Raw genomic sequence first — 17,003 nt, 5'->3', positions numbered from 1 at the left:
GAAATAATTTCCTAAGTAGGTAGTGGAATAATTGAAAAGTGTATGACTAATTAGTAATACTGAGGTACAAAATTAGTAATGAAAATTGTAATATATTAATAGATAATTTTATTCTATGCTTGTAAATAATGTATAAACATAAAAACAAATCTATATTCAAAAGAAAAAAAAAACACTCAAAAACTGAAAAAGACATTAAAAATAATTTATTTTATATAAATAATATTCAACTTATACTTCTTTCAAGAGTAAACCAACCATGTAAACATTTAGGAACTGGTCCAGGTGTTGAAAATATTGATCGACCAATTTCTTTCATCGTTTTGGCGTCAATTATCAATAATGTTATATCAGTTTCATTACTTTCACCAAAAATTGCTGCACTTAAAATTACACCATCATCTTCATCCTACAAGATTCACGGTTAGGTAATTAATTTATGTTTAAATAATTTTACCATTAAATAAATTATTGATATTTACTGTTGCTCCAGGTCGAGGTACGAATATCGGTTCACTTGGATACAAACCATCCTGTTTCCACGTGGTTTTTGTTTTTGTAGCTGTATCAACTTTGATAAGCTGAAACAGTAAATCGATTGTCATTTGATTGAATTTCTTTCAATTAACCAGAAACAAAAACATCAAAATATCTTACTGTTCCTGGATTATCAAGATCTACATCACTCGATATCGCATAAAAATATCGATATTCTTTACCAAGACACCTGTCATAATTAAACCTCGGTGTTTCACATCCTAAATCACAAATCAATTCCGGTTGAACAAATATCTTTCCACATTTTAAACGGTAAGCTGAAGCTTTCGGCTCTAAAATAGTATTTTTGATATTTTTTTCATAATTATCATGATTAATTATTTCAATATCAGTTCTTTGATGGACTGTATTTATTTGAATTAAATTCTCATCAGCTGAAATATTATCTTTTATGTCACCAATCGGTAGAATAAATCTGAGTGGTCGACCTCGAAATAATTTAGAATAATCTGGATTTTTGTGCATATTTTTCATTTCATCCACATACATACAGTTAAGCATCTTTGCATCTCTATAGCAACAAATGTCGATAACGACATAATTTTTGTCAAGAGTCTCGAATTGATTGATAATATGGAGAAAGAAAAATGTATCAGCTATAAATGATTTCAATAATTTACCATTACTTCTTGATATCACATGGATTAAAGTCTAAAATTAATTTAAAACTAATAATTAGTTATTCAGTAATCAATTAATAAATATCCGATAGAATAGATAATTATGATATTACACTTTCATTCTCATGCCATTTTAAACAGGAGTTTAAAGGATCATTGTTCAAATGACTTTTAACCATAGTAGCCAATGAAACAGCTAATGGTTGTTCAACAATGATATAAAAGTTATCAGTTATCCCAAAAGTGTGCATATATGAAGGATTCAACATCCATCTCACAGGAAGAGTAGCAACTATTTTTGCTTGTTCAAACATTGATCGCTGATCATCTATAATAATTAAAAAACTTTCTATAAGTAAGAACAATAATTATTTTTGTTAGTAAAAATTTCATTGATTTTATTACCTTTCTTGCAAGGAAACTGTACAACACTGTAAGCAGGTCCTTTAGAAGTAATGCTCATGCCAACATTAAAAACTGAACCATCTTCCATAACATGAGGGTGTGAGGTATGATTAACTATTCCAACATACTTGGAGATGTTAACTTTAGACTTGGTTTCTAATGTTTCAGGATCGATGCGGTGGATCACAGGATATTCAGTAAAAGTATAAAATTCATCATCAAAAGGATAAACGGATATCATGGAATTATCTGAGGCATTATCAGCAGGGTTAAAGATAGCAGCGATTCTTGAAATAATGTAAGTTATTATTAGTATCTTATAAGTAATTTAAAATAATTATTATTAATTGAATATTGAAATTAATTCATGCTTTTATTACCTATTAAAAATAGTTTGACATGGATCCGGAGCAGCACGGGTTCCAAACTCAGTTAAAACAATTCTCTTTGCTCGATGGTTTTTTTTATAGACATCTGTTTGTACAAATCTTCTCTGGTAAGTCACTTCTCCATTTTTTATATAAAATCTAATAATATTCACAATAAAACTTGTTATATGAATTTTTTTGATGATTGATATCTACAGTGCTTTTAAAAATTTGTTATTAATACTTATTTCTTTTTGCTTATCATTTTCCAATTGAAAATGTCAATTATTAATTCAGTTATATATAATTTGAACATTAACCAGATTTAAATTGATAGCACTGTAGATCATCAACACAAATATAAAGAACCTACTTATGTAGCAAAGCTGAACTATCAAACAAATGATCAAACTTATAATCTCCAACTTTAAGACTTCCTGGGCCATTTCTCAGAAGTGTTCCTTTTAACCATTTAGGAATTTCACCAGTAATTTGACCTTTTATTGGTACAATGACTTCCTCTTCACAAGATCTCATCCAAATAGATGAATCACACTTGGGCCAATAATTAATATCCGTAGAATTATCAACATCTCTACCATGATCTGGTGTCTCTTCTTCTTGAAAAGATTTTAAAGATGTCTGACGATTTAATTTGTCATTGAGATATTTATCAATAATATTAGAACGAACTGGTTTGAAGCTGTCTATTGATTGCGAATAAATTAATTTTCTTCGTGTCATAGCTCCAATCTTTATTAACACTTTAATCGCTGTCGTCTTCGACAGGTAACCTGTTTTCACCGTTAGCAGAAAGAAGTGGTTTTAAAATAGATGACAGTATTTGTAAAATCCGTTTTTTTGAATTAGATGGAGTTAAATCCATCGTATGTTTATTCAAGTAAATACGTTTGTAAAGTGAAAGCATTTCATGCTTGTGCTTGACCTTTAAATGGAAGCCGCTAATCCTCTTAAATGATATAGGAAGCCATACAATTGATATCATGGGAATTATATATCCACGTGATTCCATCCATGAACAAAATACACATGGTCATGTCACACGTGAATTATTAATTTATTGTTTTAAAAAAATAATAGTAGGTTAATATTATTAAAAGCAAAGGGGGATAAAATAAAACCTATGATGAAATTTTCAGTTTTATTTGATCATAATTATTTTTATTTTATTGTTTTATGGAATCATTAGTTTGTTAAATGTATTTTAAAGTTTCTTTAAATGAAAAAGAAATTGTAGATATTAATATTTACTCACTAAGTAGAGATGGTAGCTTCATAAAATAGCAGATAAGTATAGGAAACTACGAGTAAATCTACAACTGAGTATTTCTTAAGAATTGTAAGTATTTGGATGTTGTCCAAAATTATTTTAAGACAAACTTTGAAATATTAACTTTCAATTTTAGTTTTTTACTTAATTCTTTTAAGAGACCAGTCTAGTAATCAAGAACACAATTCATGTTTACTTATTTATTAAACATCGAAATTTGCTAACAAAGTTTACTAAGAAATGAATAATCAAATTAAAAAATATCAAATGTATATTCAAATTATACATTAGTTGCACGAAGTACGGCAAAAAATGAGTATGCAGTTTTTATGACCTGTTTAAATGATGAAACAAATATTCAATTGGGGAATTAATTATAAATATCATTTTTTCAATGAGTAAAAAGGTATAAAGAAATATTCTTACGTTGACATACGTTTCCATAGACATGACGAAAAATTTACCAGCTTTCATTTGGAACGGACGTATTCCTTGCACCAAAGAAATCTTCATAAGTGATTTAATGTGACGGTGTTTCAAGTACATCTCCCAACCACATGACCACAATCCATTAGATACACACTCACTCTAAAAATAAACAATTAATCTCTAGTATTTTGAACTACATTTGAAATTTATCTCATTGATTATCACCTGAAAAGTAAGCTCATTACCAAGCCAACACCATATCAATAGCTGTGATGCAGCTGAGCCAAAAAACAGCATAAATTTTATTGTCTCTGCCATATTTTCATGATCCTCATGATTTACAAGATAAAATTAATAAAATGATTATTCTAGTAAGCTCATTGAAGAATACATATTGATATTTTAAAGCCACGGTAAAAATTGTTTGACAAATAAGTAATTTACATGCTTTATGATGTAATTACACAAGATATCAAAAAATAGATTTGAATAAACAAAGTAAAATTAGAAAAGTTATCAAGATAATTATACTTTCTCGTTAACACAAGATTAAAAAACACAAAAAGAATATAAATTGATGGCAATAAAAAAATTGTTTGCATACCGTATACATTCTTACCATCACTAATTGAACAGAAGTAAGACAAATCATAAAACAATTTGTAGATATTTCTGTAAGCATAACAGTGTTGAAGATTGAATTCCATTCTGACATTAATTTGATAAGATATCGATGGTCATTGGAACAAATTGCAAGTTTAAATAAAAAATTATCATCATTTTCATAAATTGGTTCTTGTGAAGAGTATCCATCAATAATTGATTTGTTCGAAACATTACATTTTTGATAATTCATATTCAGAATAGTCAATTGAATAGTAATCCATCGAATCAACGAAAATATAGATTCGTCTGTCAATACGATCAATGCAAAAACGACATGAATCATAAAAACTTGAAGAATGATCGCATATTCATGATTGGGGGAAATTGTCGTGTCAAATGGGAATTCGCCTCTCACAAGTAAATCAGTTTCATTAAAATAAATCATCACGAGTACGCCCATGTCGAATAGGGTAATCATACTTCCGAAAGAGACATCAACAATAAATTCATGTAAAACATTTTTTTTTATTAACTCTCTGATGTTGGAATCTAGTTAAACGGCGATAATTAATAAGAAAAATTAATAAAAGTATTTTAAATCTTACCTTCTGATTGGCTAAGAGCATCAAGAGGTTTGAGAATTGCTTCAGTAAGATGAGCAATTCGGAGATGTTCTATTGCAAACTTATATGACTTAAACCCTACCATCAATGTTGAAGAAAGATATAAAATAATTTCCAAAGTAACTGGGATATTTCTTCTATTAATGACTATATCACCAATCAAAGTTGCTACATAAAAAGAAAAAAAAAATACAGCTAAAATATGATTAATAGTATAGAGGAATCTAGTACACAGTGGTGTTGATGACTCTGGAGCCCAAAATCCTAAAAATCTATAATTTAAAAAATTGATTAGTAAAATGTTCTTTATAACTTATTAGTTATTGTTATTTTATCAGAAATATTTATAAAAAGAGTAGATATGTTGTACCTCAGTCCAGAGATTTTAGTATTCAGGGCTTTACGGTGTGAAGAAGGTACTATTTTTTCCATTTATTTCTCTATAATACGAAAAAGTGTAGCAGTTAATAATTTATTCAGATCCTTTCCTACGGATGTTTCGATGTGAACTGTAATTTTCTACATTACACAAAAAAATTTTCCTCTCATTCTATTTATTTCTGTACAGAGGAAAATAAAGAAAAATCGCAAGCTGAGGTATTGTAAAAAATTATCCATCATTATTAGATAAAATATGTATCAATATATGTGAGAAAGTCTTATCATATACTTTGCAGAAAAACCCTTTCGTACTTAGTGCATCAGTGGTAGGGGTTTCATAAAATATGCATAAAGTACTTCCTTGCAACGCATTGAGTCTAACTTTAGTTACTTGCTGACTTTTGTACTGTGAACAATTTCTACTACATTGTATCTAGTAACTACCAAGTAACACTTTGTACACCATAATTGTGATCATTCATATTGAGTGTATTGTCTAAAATATATCTCAAAGCCTGAATACTAAAATTCATCACACCGTCAAAGAATGTATCCTCAAAAGTATTTGTAAATATTACAATATGATGATATGAAGAAAAATTTCACTTCAACTTACTGTGTTGAGGTACATCATTTTTTATTTTCTATGTGTGCCAAAATTAAATTTCGTATGGCATTTTGTCTACTATTCTCTCTTCTTTTCAACTGAAGTATAAATTTATTTACATTGGCTCAAATCCTCATTCAATTTATTACTTTAGAAAAAAAATGTAATGTTGAATACGTATGGGTAATAAGTAGTAAATTAAATATTCTTGAAGCGTCTCTCTAAACAACTGAATAGATGATAAAAAAACAAATAGATATTCATGATGTTTTAAAAGTGAAAAACTCTAGTCGTTTGATGCTGAAAGTAAGGCAAGGAATGAATATGCACTGCGTAGAACCTGTTAATAATTATGAATGATTATAAAAAAAGTCATTAATCTGATGAAACGAAATGAATTAAATTCATAGAATTTGGTATTACTGAAACGAATGTCTGCATGGTCATAACAAAAAATTTTCCAGCCTTGAGTTGTAATATAGTTTTGGTGTGGATCATGGACATAATCATCATTGACTTGATGTCTGAATTAAGACATGATTCCCAACCACATGACCATAAGCCCGAAGCCATTAATTCACTCTGAAAAATAATTATTAATAATATTATTTTTCTAGCGTAAGCGTGATATTCATTTAAAGATTTATTCAAAAAATATTTAGTAAATTTGGACCAAGTTGTTACATAATAATAGATTACCTGGCTTCTTAATAGTTTCATTAAATAATGAAATGCATAATACGAAAATATAAAAATGAGAATGGATTTACAATTATACCTGTGAAGTAAGTTCACTGCCTAACCAACACCAAATAAATAACTGACAAGACGCAGCTCCAAAGAAAAACATAAATTTGGCTGTATATGCTAAGTTACTTGTTCCCTCGCAACATAAAATATAAATGCATTATAATTCTTTTAATTTAATTTTAATTATCTAATAAAATGTTTAAAGATTCTAAAGTAAATGTGTTCAAAGTATGGTCTTACCATTGTGACTTGAAATGAACCAAGACAAATCATAAAACAATTGGTTGCAATTTCACAAAACATGGTCATATTGAAAATAGCATTCCACTCTGCAACTAGTTCAATTAAATATTGATGGTTTTGAAAATGGATTTTTAATAAATCAGTAAAGTTGTGCACACTGACAATAACTAAAGAATCGTCACTATTTTTTTCACTTTTACTGTAACTGGTATTACAGCAATTCTGGTAGTTGATGTTTAAAATAATGAACTGAACGGTAATCCATCTTATGGACGAAAAAATCAATTCATCTACCAGAAGTACAACTCCTAAATGAAGACTTGTCACCCACATGTGGTAGCTAAATATAATTTCATAAAGAGGTGAAATTGATGTATTAAATGGGAACCTTCCTGGCAAAGGCAGATTCTTTCCTTCTGTAAATATTACACAGGCTACAGAAATGTCAAAAATAAGAAAACAACATCCAAAAAAAATATCTAGTATTTTTTCTTGATGGAGATTCCGTTGAATTATATCCTGAATTTGAGTATCTGGAAAATATGTATTTAAAGAAGAAATATTGTTAACAAAAAAACAATTCATTGATTTAATATTTACCTGGTGATAATATGAGAATATCCAGTGGTTTATAGATCTTTTCAATCAGTTTATCAATCCGATCATGATCAAAAAAAAATTTATAAAATTTGCAAAGTAATGCAATCGCCGTAACAACATGTAAAGTACAATCAAATATAATAACATTACTATCCGTCAGAAAGATCTCAACTATTACAGTTGCGAGATATACAAAAAGCAGAACAATGTTGACAAAAACTCCAACATGAAAAAGGAGCTGCACGTATTTTGACTTTTCATTCCATAAACCAAATAATCTGCAATCAAAACAAAATTTTTTAACATTCATTCATTATTATTTTCAATTTTATTGAATTTTTAAAATATAAAAATTCTTTAAATCTTGTTAAAAATAAACTCTTTGTATTTTACCGGAGTCCATAGATCTTTACATCCATAGTTCTACGATGTATTGGAGGGGTTGAACCTTTCATGTCTGCTAAGGACTTGCGTACAAGGAATACTTATTTATTTAAAGCTCAGCATTACACTTACTTTCTCAAGCTATCATTTTCTTCTAGTGGTAAAAGTAAATATTTTCCTCTATTTTTTCTTGTATCTCTATTTTGAACATCACAGGAAAAATTAACTTATAGCTTACGTTTTTCTACTATTATTTTCTCTTGTTATTGAATTACAAATTTATTTGCAGTTGTTTAAATCCCATCTGATTTATTTTCGTAAGAAAAACTCTATCGAGCCAAACATGTATATGATAAGTGGTAAATAAAATATTTACCAGACGTTTTGTTACATTATATTTAACTAGACAGCGGTTAACTGGTGCTTTTTATTCTGTCAGCATTATTTTATTTCCGTGATAGTAGAATGTTGAATAATTTGCTGAATGTTTTTACATTTCAATTTCATTCTAACTATTCAAAAATCTTAATGCTAAATAGCAATACTCTGAAATAAAATAATTTACACTTATTTAGATATTGTTGAAATAAATTTATTTTTAACTATTTTTGTGAATTTTTCCAATCAATAGAAACCAGTTGAGTAAATATGTGATTATGGTTCATAATTGTAGTCGAACTGTATTTGTAAGTCGCACTTGAAGATTAATTTATTTAAAATATTAAAACGTATATGTGAATCTATTTTTTAAATCCAAATATCTAAGTTGTGGTAAAAAATAGATGTGGATATAAAAATTAAAGTTGAAAATATAAATCAATATTAAAAAACTATTAGTTTTTTTTCAATTATTAGGAGTATTTTAAAAAATAACAACAATTTGATGTAATTCATTGCTATCATATGCTATCAAGCATATTTTTAATAAATAACATTTGTCGTAATTGATTTTCATTACACGATGATTAGACTAAACACATTTTTTTATTAAGTAAAAAATTATTAATAAATGTTTTTATCTCCATGATTGATAAAAAATTAAATCTTGCTTATATAAACTTTGATGAATAGCTATACTAAAGGTCGTATACTTAGTACAATTATGAATTTATTTGAAATTCGTTATCAATATTCATTAAGCATAATAACAGTAAAAAAAAATATTAAAAAAATAAGTGTGTAATATAGTAACGATTGAGTGACCAAAAGAGATTACAGATTAAAAGAATCACATGACGAGTCACATGCCTGTTGTGACTGACAAAAGCACGTGAGGACTCATCGGAGTCTGATAACGATATTTTTCTTCTCTAATCGAACTTTGACCTTTTTAGTTGGTCATATTTTATTCATGAAGAAAAATAAGTCATCAATAACTAATACTAAAATGAGAATTACACTAATTGATATATTTTTTAACAAGTTTTTGCAACAATAAGGAAAATCCAATGAAAAAAGTTTATTTTTAAACATTGAAAATCTATTTCTTTATGCAAAAAGTGTTTTGGCCACAATTCATTTGCAAGTTATAAATATTTTAACATGTTTTTTTACATAACAATAATTTGAGCTGATTTATTTGGCACGTGCTTTAGAAATTGTCATTGAAAGTACAATTATTCTAATCTTGTGTATTATTCCAGGTGAAAGCTGTTAAAGATTAAGAATGACAATTGATTACGATTTCCAATTTTCTTACAGTTTCAAAGCTTTTTCTGCGAATTATTGATGATCATCAAATAGATAAGTTTATCTAAAATCAATTTCATATGATTTTTTGATAATATAACCTCAAAAATGTTGATATTTCAATCGATATCAATTAAAAGTTATCAATATTTTCCCAACATATTTTCTATTATCAAAGTGAAATATATAACTTACTAACACAGAATTTCTTGATTACAGAAAATGATTAAGTCATCTACATGTCAGAGTATTAGTAAAATAATAAGTAAAGGAAAACCATCATAAATAAACTGTCGCCGCGCAGTCTAGCCCTCAATACAGCCAATCAATTTCAATCTATTACTCAAGTTATTATTCAATATTGCAATTTATGAATGAGATAACGATGCATAGATGCGAAAATATTTCTTGAAATATTTAACAACATTGGAGGGGAACTAAGTGTAGGTATAAATTTCATTAATTCTAATAAAAATGATTGGCACGCGACTGTTCGAAACCTTCTCTCATCGTATGTATTTTATCTAATTGATTAATAATCTCCTCATCTTACGTAATTACTATCATCAGAGCTTGGTATTGTGACCTTTTACAAATTATCCTTTCCATCTGTGGCCTATTCTAGAATGTGATCTAACATGACTCATCATTTGAAACTATTTCCCACCGACAAAAATTTTAATTAATTACATCCAATTAAATTCCATCCCTAATAAGTCATTTTCTATTTTACTTTATTACTGTGATGTTGGTAGTTTTTTTATTTTTTTTTAAAATCACATGAATATAAATATATATGTTGCACACGTGTTATGCTTTTTTAAACAAATCCTTCGATCCTGGAACACGCAATAGTCACGAGACACCTCGTGAAAGTGTTGTAAGCAATACAACACGTGGTTGACAGTGATGCAATAAATGCTTTTAAAGAAAATAGCATAGAAAAAATAAATATTTCAATTGAGATTCTTTATTAGATAAAATGATCATTTTTATGAGATCCTGAGAAGAGAAATTTTGCGGATAAATTGTCATTTGAATATTATTAAGACATTGCTATTCATCATAATCAATTTATTCAAGATGTTGCAATTGGTCGTTGAAAAATAAAGATAATTTATTTCTATAAATTACAATAATTTATTTAGCAATAGAAATTACGACAATTAATTAAACAATAACAATAAAACAAGTCATACAGTTGAATATTTAATTAACTGAGTAGAAAATTTATTCATTTAAAGCAATTAAACTCATAATAATCATTTAATTAATAATTATAACATTATTTAATTTAGAATTTAATATTTCTGTTTAAAAAAAAAAAACAATTTTTTTTCTTTTTTAGATAACATAATAATTGAATAATTTCAGCTACATATTCACGATAAAAAACCATATCAATAATAAATAGACACTTCTTGAAAATTACTTTATCTTTTTATTAACAAAAAAAAATAAATTCTTAATGTAAATGAATAATTGTTATCACTGTTTTGTTGTTATCAGTAGTATTGTCACAATATCGATTAATAAAAATGTGCTATTAAATATAAATGGCCAAAAATAAACATGTTGATATCAGCGAAGGAAGAAAGAAAGAGATGTGATTAGAAAAAAAACTTTCAGTATAAAAAATACATGATAGGGGAACTATTTAATGGTCGTGCCTCGTGGTGAACATATAAGAGATACGCGTGCATTTACATCAGAGTTCAGTATTACGATAATTAATATACTATGTTGGTTAATTACAATCGAAATTACAGTACGTTCAGTGAAAATAACAAATTACCGTAAGTAACCGATGTTCAAGTATCAAAATTATTCAATGATTATTTTTAATTCAATAAGACATATTCTGCAACATATCAAAAGTAAAATTTACAGAGGGAGCTGCGTTATTTCCTTTGATGGATTATTGGCAAATAATAATTTATTATTGCATTAGTCATAATAAACAGTCTAATAAATAATATCCTTGTCACCCGGCATTGGCGTAAAATCCATCACGTTGCATTCACGTCTATACTGCGTGATGAGTGTATGCGTAAACAACTTTTATTTACCTACAACGCAACTATTATATCATTTATGAATTAGAATAATTCTTTATTATTTAAAATGCTACTGGAAAGATGTTTATTCCCAATAAATGACAATTTATTCACTCAACTTAATATCTCACAGCCAATCTTCAGCTTTTGTTTTTATATTTTCCAATACTTTTTGATTTAACTGCAAAAAAAGAAATATTTTACACATTAATTTTTTATCTTTAAATAATTACTTGATCAATAAAAAATAAATAAGATTACACCACCTTAGGAAACTAGGAGGATGATGATATTCAGAGCAAAATTATGACATGAGTTCGAAGATTGGAGCATCAGTTACCAGTTGTCTATGAAGTTTATTATCACAATGTACTTAAAAAGAATCTAATCAGACGTAATACCTGTCGATAAATTTTCTAATTATTTTTTATTAATTAATCCTTGTTTATTATCTCTGATTATATGAGTTATCAGCTATTAAAATCGTGTTAAAAATTAAATCTGCTATTAGATAATGATAAGTCCATTTTATACTTCTCATGATGAATACAAATTTCATAGAATCTTATTTTAATCTTCGGAAAATTTTTTTCCCTCGAATCAAATGAATATAAATCTAATAATACTGTGCTGATAAGGAGATTACAGTGTTAAGTGTGTTATGATTGTTATGAGAATAAATAATAAATAAAGTGGTTAAATTTAAATGAATTATTCGATGGATGTTCAATAAGTGCGCTATCTAAAGGTGAAAGCTTGAAGTTGGCAACGCCGAAACAGTTGAAATTCCCCCTCTACTCTAGGACTTTTATCATCTTTCTTCTTGCTAGAGGCAAAATACGTGCGTTTATGTATAAAACTCATGAGTTGCCAAGACACGAAACATTCGTATCGTAACGTGCAAACGTATCTTTCAACGTCAAATTCAACAAAAAATATCACTTTTTATTAAATTTAAAAACATTGACGTAATAAAAAAAAAATATATATATCATTACTTAAGTTTTTGTCTTGTATTTCAAAATAAAGTGAACGTATTTACAAATGAATCGTGGCAAAAGGAAGAAATTGTTTGTTCAAGTTTTTAAAAATTATTTGTTATTATTTATTTTTTAATGACAATAATAAAATAATGATAACAATAAGAATCATTTTTATAGTGTAATTAAATTATAATAATAAATTATTTATTAAATAAAAAAAAACGTTTACAAATTTATTGCGTTTGATTCATAGATTAACAAAATGGAATTGTAAGTATTGACTCACTAATTAATCATTTATACTGTCAATTGACATTTCAATTTTTTTCTGCAAATTTCAAACAAGTTACAAACTTTTGGTATTATCATAATTCATTTAACTGTTAGATAAAATATATAATCAGACTTAAAAATAATGGCACTAAATCTGCTGTCTGTGTAAATAAAATATTCAAGTAACAAATGTTTTGTTCAAAAAAATATTATCTACACAAGTGTGTTAACAATTATAAAAATTCACGATTGCTTATCAAATGATAAAATATTTTACTAAATTAACATAAATAGTTTATTCGTAAATGTATGTACTTTCATGTGGAAAAAAATAATTATTATCAGTCATTTCATTTATCTATTTTGATCCTAATAAATGCTAATAATTTAATCCTTGCAAATGAAGTCAATCACGTACCAAGAAAATTTACTCAATACATATTAACATAAAAATTGCTACGTTTATATTAGTAATTAATATAAACTGCACGATCTCATAATATAAAGTTTAATGTCAAAGTATGATAAGCAATTCTTGCTTATTGAATTAATCAACTAAACAAATGTATTACATATTATTAATTACTTAAAACACAGTGGAAATATTTCTTTTTAGCAAAAAGCAAAGATGTTGGAAAGCACTTAAATGAATAAAAAAAAATGCTTCCGTATGAGTTGATAATAAGATTATGAATCATCACACCGTAAATTACATTAAAAATGGAATATTTTCCATATGATATATAAATTAAACTCCTTCCTTTCGCTTAAGTTCTGTCATTTTCTTCATTATCTCTTTTGTTTGAACTTAATTACAGACGTAAATAAGCGAACAAAGTATTATAATAAAGGATAATTACTTCTTATGATCTGGAAAAAATAAATGCAAAAAAATAGTGATATACAAAAAATTTTGCTAGGAAAAAACTCAATGAACAAGACATTAGATGATAGAATAGAGTTATAAATAAAATATAGGCCATTGGGCACGTCTTCAACTCTAAACTAAAGAAGATTCAAGTTCGCGTCTTTGAGAATACAAATGATTTACAAGCAAATTTACAATTCATATTAGACACTGTCCATTTAGAATGTCGAAGGCAAAAAAATAAAAAATTTGATTGAATATATTTTGAATTCAACATAACTAGGTTTTTTAAATTAGTCAACATGTTGAAATATCTATCAGAGATATTATGACCTTCGCATCAATTGGAACAAACGAATTATTTTGTTTGCTAGGAACATATCTTTGTCAATAAAACTGCTAAACGCTAATTGGTTTAATCGAAGCAGTATATTCTTGAATAATAATTGACATTATCTAACTGCTTAGAATGATTATAATCATTTAGATGGAACGCTACCTCATACACATAGATGTGTAGACAAAAAAAAAGTATTGAATCACTTCAATTGTTTAAATTGATGTTTTATTTGTAATGTGTCAATTAATTCAAAGAATTTATTTTTTTTTTCAATCACTATTCTATTAGTTAATAAGTAAAACAGTGTTCCATTTATGACAATAAGTTGTTGGCTCTGTCAACTATTTAAACAATAGCATTTATATAATTACCTAACTCGTGAGAGGACGATAAAATATTTTAGTTGAAAAAATTTGATAAGTTTTTTCAATTCTATAGCTGTACTATGGAATATTTTTAATGACTTATTTTTTTAGAAAATATAAAAAATATGGATTAATTATGTAATTGAGAAGTAATATTATTATTTAAAATGTTTACTTATAATTGAATTATCCTCAGAAGTCTCTGAGATTAATTAAAATCTTATCTAATTATTAAGTGATTTGTAATCCAATTAAATGTATTGAATCCTATATACTGATAATTTTAAAATAATATATTAATTTAAAAAAAATTAATGTTTTCAGAAACAAGACTACTGATGAAAAGGAAAAAGAAGCCTTGGTCAATGACAGCTTACTCAAGCCAAAAGTTCAACAGTTTTCTACATCTATATCGTTTGAAAAACCAAATTTAGCTTCAAACGGCCATGTAATAGACCCTGAAAATCCACATTTATCTCATGGAAGTGCCGTGAGACAAGTATTAGCTGCGTTTGTAGCCCAACTAGGAACGATAAATACTGGAATGACATTTGGATTTTCTGCCATTGCTATTCCACAACTCAGGGATGCTAACAGTACAATAAGTATTGATGAAGTACAAGAATCATGGATTGCCAGCATGTCATCAATTGGAACACCAATAGGTTGTTTATTATCTGGCTACATGATGGATCAACTTGGGAGAAAGCGATCTCTTATAATAACTGAAATCCCAGGATTACTAGGATGGCTTTTGATAACATTTGCATTAAATGTTGATATGCTTTATGCGGGACGATTTTTCGTGGGCTTGGCATCAGGTATGGTTGGTGCACCAGCTCGTGTTTATACTAGCGAAGTGACGCAACCTCATCTCCGCGGTATGCTGACAGCATTATCGAGTGTAGGAGTAAGCACAGGTGTTTTACTAGAATATGCATTAGGAAGCATAGTCTCTTGGAAAATATGTGCAGCAATAAGTGGGCTGATACCTTTTACGGCTTTGATTTTAATGTTCATTTTTCCAGAAACTCCATCTTATTTAATATCTAGAAATAAGCCAGAAAAAGCTCGAAAAGCTTTGGAACACTTTCGAGGAAGCTCATATAACCTTGATAAAGAAATGGATACCCTCATAAATTTTTCAAATAAAAATAACCTCAAGAGACTGACGAAACCTCGCGAAATCATAATTGCATTACTTCAGCCAAATGCACTAAAACCATTTACATTGCTATTTTTCTACTTCCTCATCTACCAGTGGTCAGGAACGAATGCTGTTACGTTCTATGCTGTGGATATTTTCCAACAATCCGGTGCCACAATGAATAAATACTTAGCAACAACAATTTTAGGCATAGTTAGACTGTTATCAACTATTTTAGCTTGTGTTTTATGCAGAAAATGTGGTAGAAGGCCACTTACAATGATTTCCTCACTTGGATGTGGACTTTCCATGTTAGGATTAGGCGGTTACATGTGGATGAATGTTTACTGGAAAGCCAATAATATTCTACCGTCCTGGACATGGATTCCAGTTCTCTGTATCTTTTCCTACACAATTGCATGTACTATTGGTTTTCTTGTAATCCCCTGGGTTATGATTGGTGAAGTGTATCCAGTTCAAGTGCGTGGAATTATTGGTGGTCTTACCACGATGTCAGCACATGGTTTTATATTTATGGTAGTCAAGACCTTCCCATTTTTAAGAGCTACACTGACTGAACATGGAACATTTTTACTGTATGGATTTATTTCATTCTTTGGAACATTTTATTTTTATATTTGTCTGCCTGAAACGAAGAATAGAACTCTTCAAGAAATTGAGGATTATTTTTCGGGTAGAAATTCATCTTTAAAAACAGGAAAATTGTTTTGTATTGGGAAAACTCAAAATTTAGAAAATAAAAAAGCAGAAACATTACCTAAATAAATTTTATATCAAAGATTATTGTGATATAAGTGTGCTGACGAAGACTTTTGCGGTGCTACTTTTAAGACTTTTTTTTAAATATACATTGAGTATTTTAATATAAAAAATGTAGACTTAAAAAAGAAAAAAAAATGGTACAATAAATTAATTTTCTTCCTTGATAAATATCTCCTCATATTCTTTGTAAGTAATTTTGTTAAAGGTAAAAGAGATATCATGAAGAATGATTTGAACCATTTAAAACAAATAAATATTGTTATCATATTATCATGTTTCTAGAACATAGTAAAAATTTGTTGTTAAAAAATGTGTTCTTCCAAGTTTTTAATAGGTATTTAAAGATTGTAATATTATTGTTAGATGTAATATAAAATAAGTTAAATCAGTAATTATTTTTTACACAAAACAATGGTAAATTAAGATTGTACGTACACGAAAAAAACGAAATTGTAAATATTAATGATATCACTTACAAAGTCGCTTTTTTCTGTATATATAAGTACTTGAAAGGCATAATTTTTGTTATGCCTTATTATTCATAAATGCCTCAAATTGTGCACAATGCGTACGTAATCTCTTTTTCAATAATTAAAGTTGCTAACTAACGTGCCAATTACTATATTAATTATA

The 17,003-nt window shown here is 27.6% G+C and overlaps 3 protein-coding genes across 5 annotated transcripts; 1 reads left to right on the top strand and 2 right to left on the bottom strand.

Annotated features, from left to right (window-relative positions):
- Window positions 1–34: 34 nt before the first annotated feature.
- Window positions 35–3,288, bottom strand: ninaB (neither inactivation nor afterpotential B). Its single transcript, XM_035082170.1, has 8 exons — window positions 3,228–3,288; window positions 2,325–2,745; window positions 1,964–2,110; window positions 1,584–1,870; window positions 1,292–1,506; window positions 658–1,209; window positions 483–581; window positions 35–409 (listed from the first exon to the last, which is right to left on the bottom strand). The coding sequence occupies exons 1-8, from the start codon at window positions 3,247–3,249 to the stop codon at window positions 227–229; spliced, it is 1,926 nt and encodes a 641-aa protein (XP_034938061.1). The 5' UTR covers window positions 3,250–3,288; the 3' UTR covers window positions 35–226.
- Window positions 3,289–3,522: 234 nt separating this feature from the next.
- LOC118066240 (uncharacterized) lies at window positions 3,523–8,405 on the bottom strand. The gene is made up of 10 exons (XM_035082125.1): window positions 7,875–8,405; window positions 7,482–7,759; window positions 6,879–7,414; window positions 6,667–6,771; window positions 6,312–6,470; window positions 4,883–5,204; window positions 4,291–4,826; window positions 3,897–4,001; window positions 3,669–3,830; window positions 3,523–3,576 (listed from the first exon to the last, which is right to left on the bottom strand). The coding sequence occupies exons 1-10, from the start codon at window positions 7,934–7,936 to the stop codon at window positions 3,523–3,525; spliced, it is 2,319 nt and encodes a 772-aa protein (XP_034938016.1). The 5' UTR covers window positions 7,937–8,405.
- A 1,320-nt stretch (window positions 8,406–9,725) lies between these two features.
- On the top strand, window positions 9,726–16,998 carry LOC118066263 (facilitated trehalose transporter Tret1-like). 3 transcript variants are annotated; one of them, XM_035082173.1, is made up of 3 exons: window positions 9,727–9,997; window positions 11,883–12,864; window positions 14,765–16,998. In XM_035082173.1, exons 2-3 carry the CDS (start codon window positions 12,857–12,859, stop codon window positions 16,371–16,373), a joined length of 1,617 nt encoding a protein of 538 aa, XP_034938064.1. In that variant the 5' UTR covers window positions 9,727–9,997; window positions 11,883–12,856; the 3' UTR covers window positions 16,374–16,998. The 3 variants fall into 3 exon arrangements, with proteins under 3 accessions (XP_034938065.1, XP_034938064.1, XP_034938063.1); XM_035082174.1 differs by lacking the exon at window positions 11,883–12,864 and having other exon boundaries at window positions 9,726–9,997; XM_035082172.1 differs by lacking the exons at window positions 9,727–9,997; window positions 11,883–12,864 and adding an exon at window positions 11,119–11,350.
- Window positions 16,999–17,003: the final 5 nt, after the last annotated feature.

Source organism: Chelonus insularis, unplaced genomic scaffold (genome assembly GCF_013357705.1).
Source record: "Chelonus insularis isolate UGA/USDA-ARS -01 unplaced genomic scaffold, ASM1335770v1 contig_338_pilon, whole genome shotgun sequence".
NCBI lineage: Eukaryota > Metazoa > Arthropoda > Insecta > Hymenoptera > Braconidae > Chelonus > Chelonus insularis.
Note: the sequence above shows the minus strand (reverse complement) of the source record. Positions and strands in the feature narration are given on the sequence as shown.

Excerpts from the sequence above, each read along its gene's own strand:
- ninaB (XM_035082170.1), bottom strand. The coding sequence starts at position 3,249 with ATGAAGCTACCATCTCTACTTA. Across the intron at positions 1,871-1,963 it reads TGTCAAACTATTTTTAATAG|AATCGCTGCTATCTTTAACC; the intron begins GTAATAAAAGCA and ends CATTATTTCAAG. Across the intron at positions 582-657 it reads ATCTTGATAATCCAGGAACA|CTTATCAAAGTTGATACAGC; the intron begins GTAAGATATTTT and ends TTACTGTTTCAG.
- LOC118066240 (XM_035082125.1), bottom strand. The coding sequence starts at position 7,936 with ATGAAAGGTTCAACCCCTCCAATACATCGTAGAACTATGGATGTAAAG. Across the intron at positions 7,415-7,481 it reads TATTCTCATATTATCACCAG|ATACTCAAATTCAGGATATA; the intron begins GTAAATATTAAA and ends CATATTTTCCAG. Across the intron at positions 4,002-4,290 it reads CTTCTGTTCAATTAGTGATG|GATCATGAAAATATGGCAGA; the intron begins GTAAGAATGTAT and ends GTAAATCATGAG.
- LOC118066263 (XM_035082172.1), top strand. The coding sequence starts at position 11,295 with ATGTTGGTTAATTACAATCGAAATTACAGTACGTTCAGTGAAAATAAC. Across the intron at positions 11,351-14,764 it reads AGTGAAAATAACAAATTACC|AAACAAGACTACTGATGAAA; the intron begins GTAAGTAACCGA and ends TAATGTTTTCAG.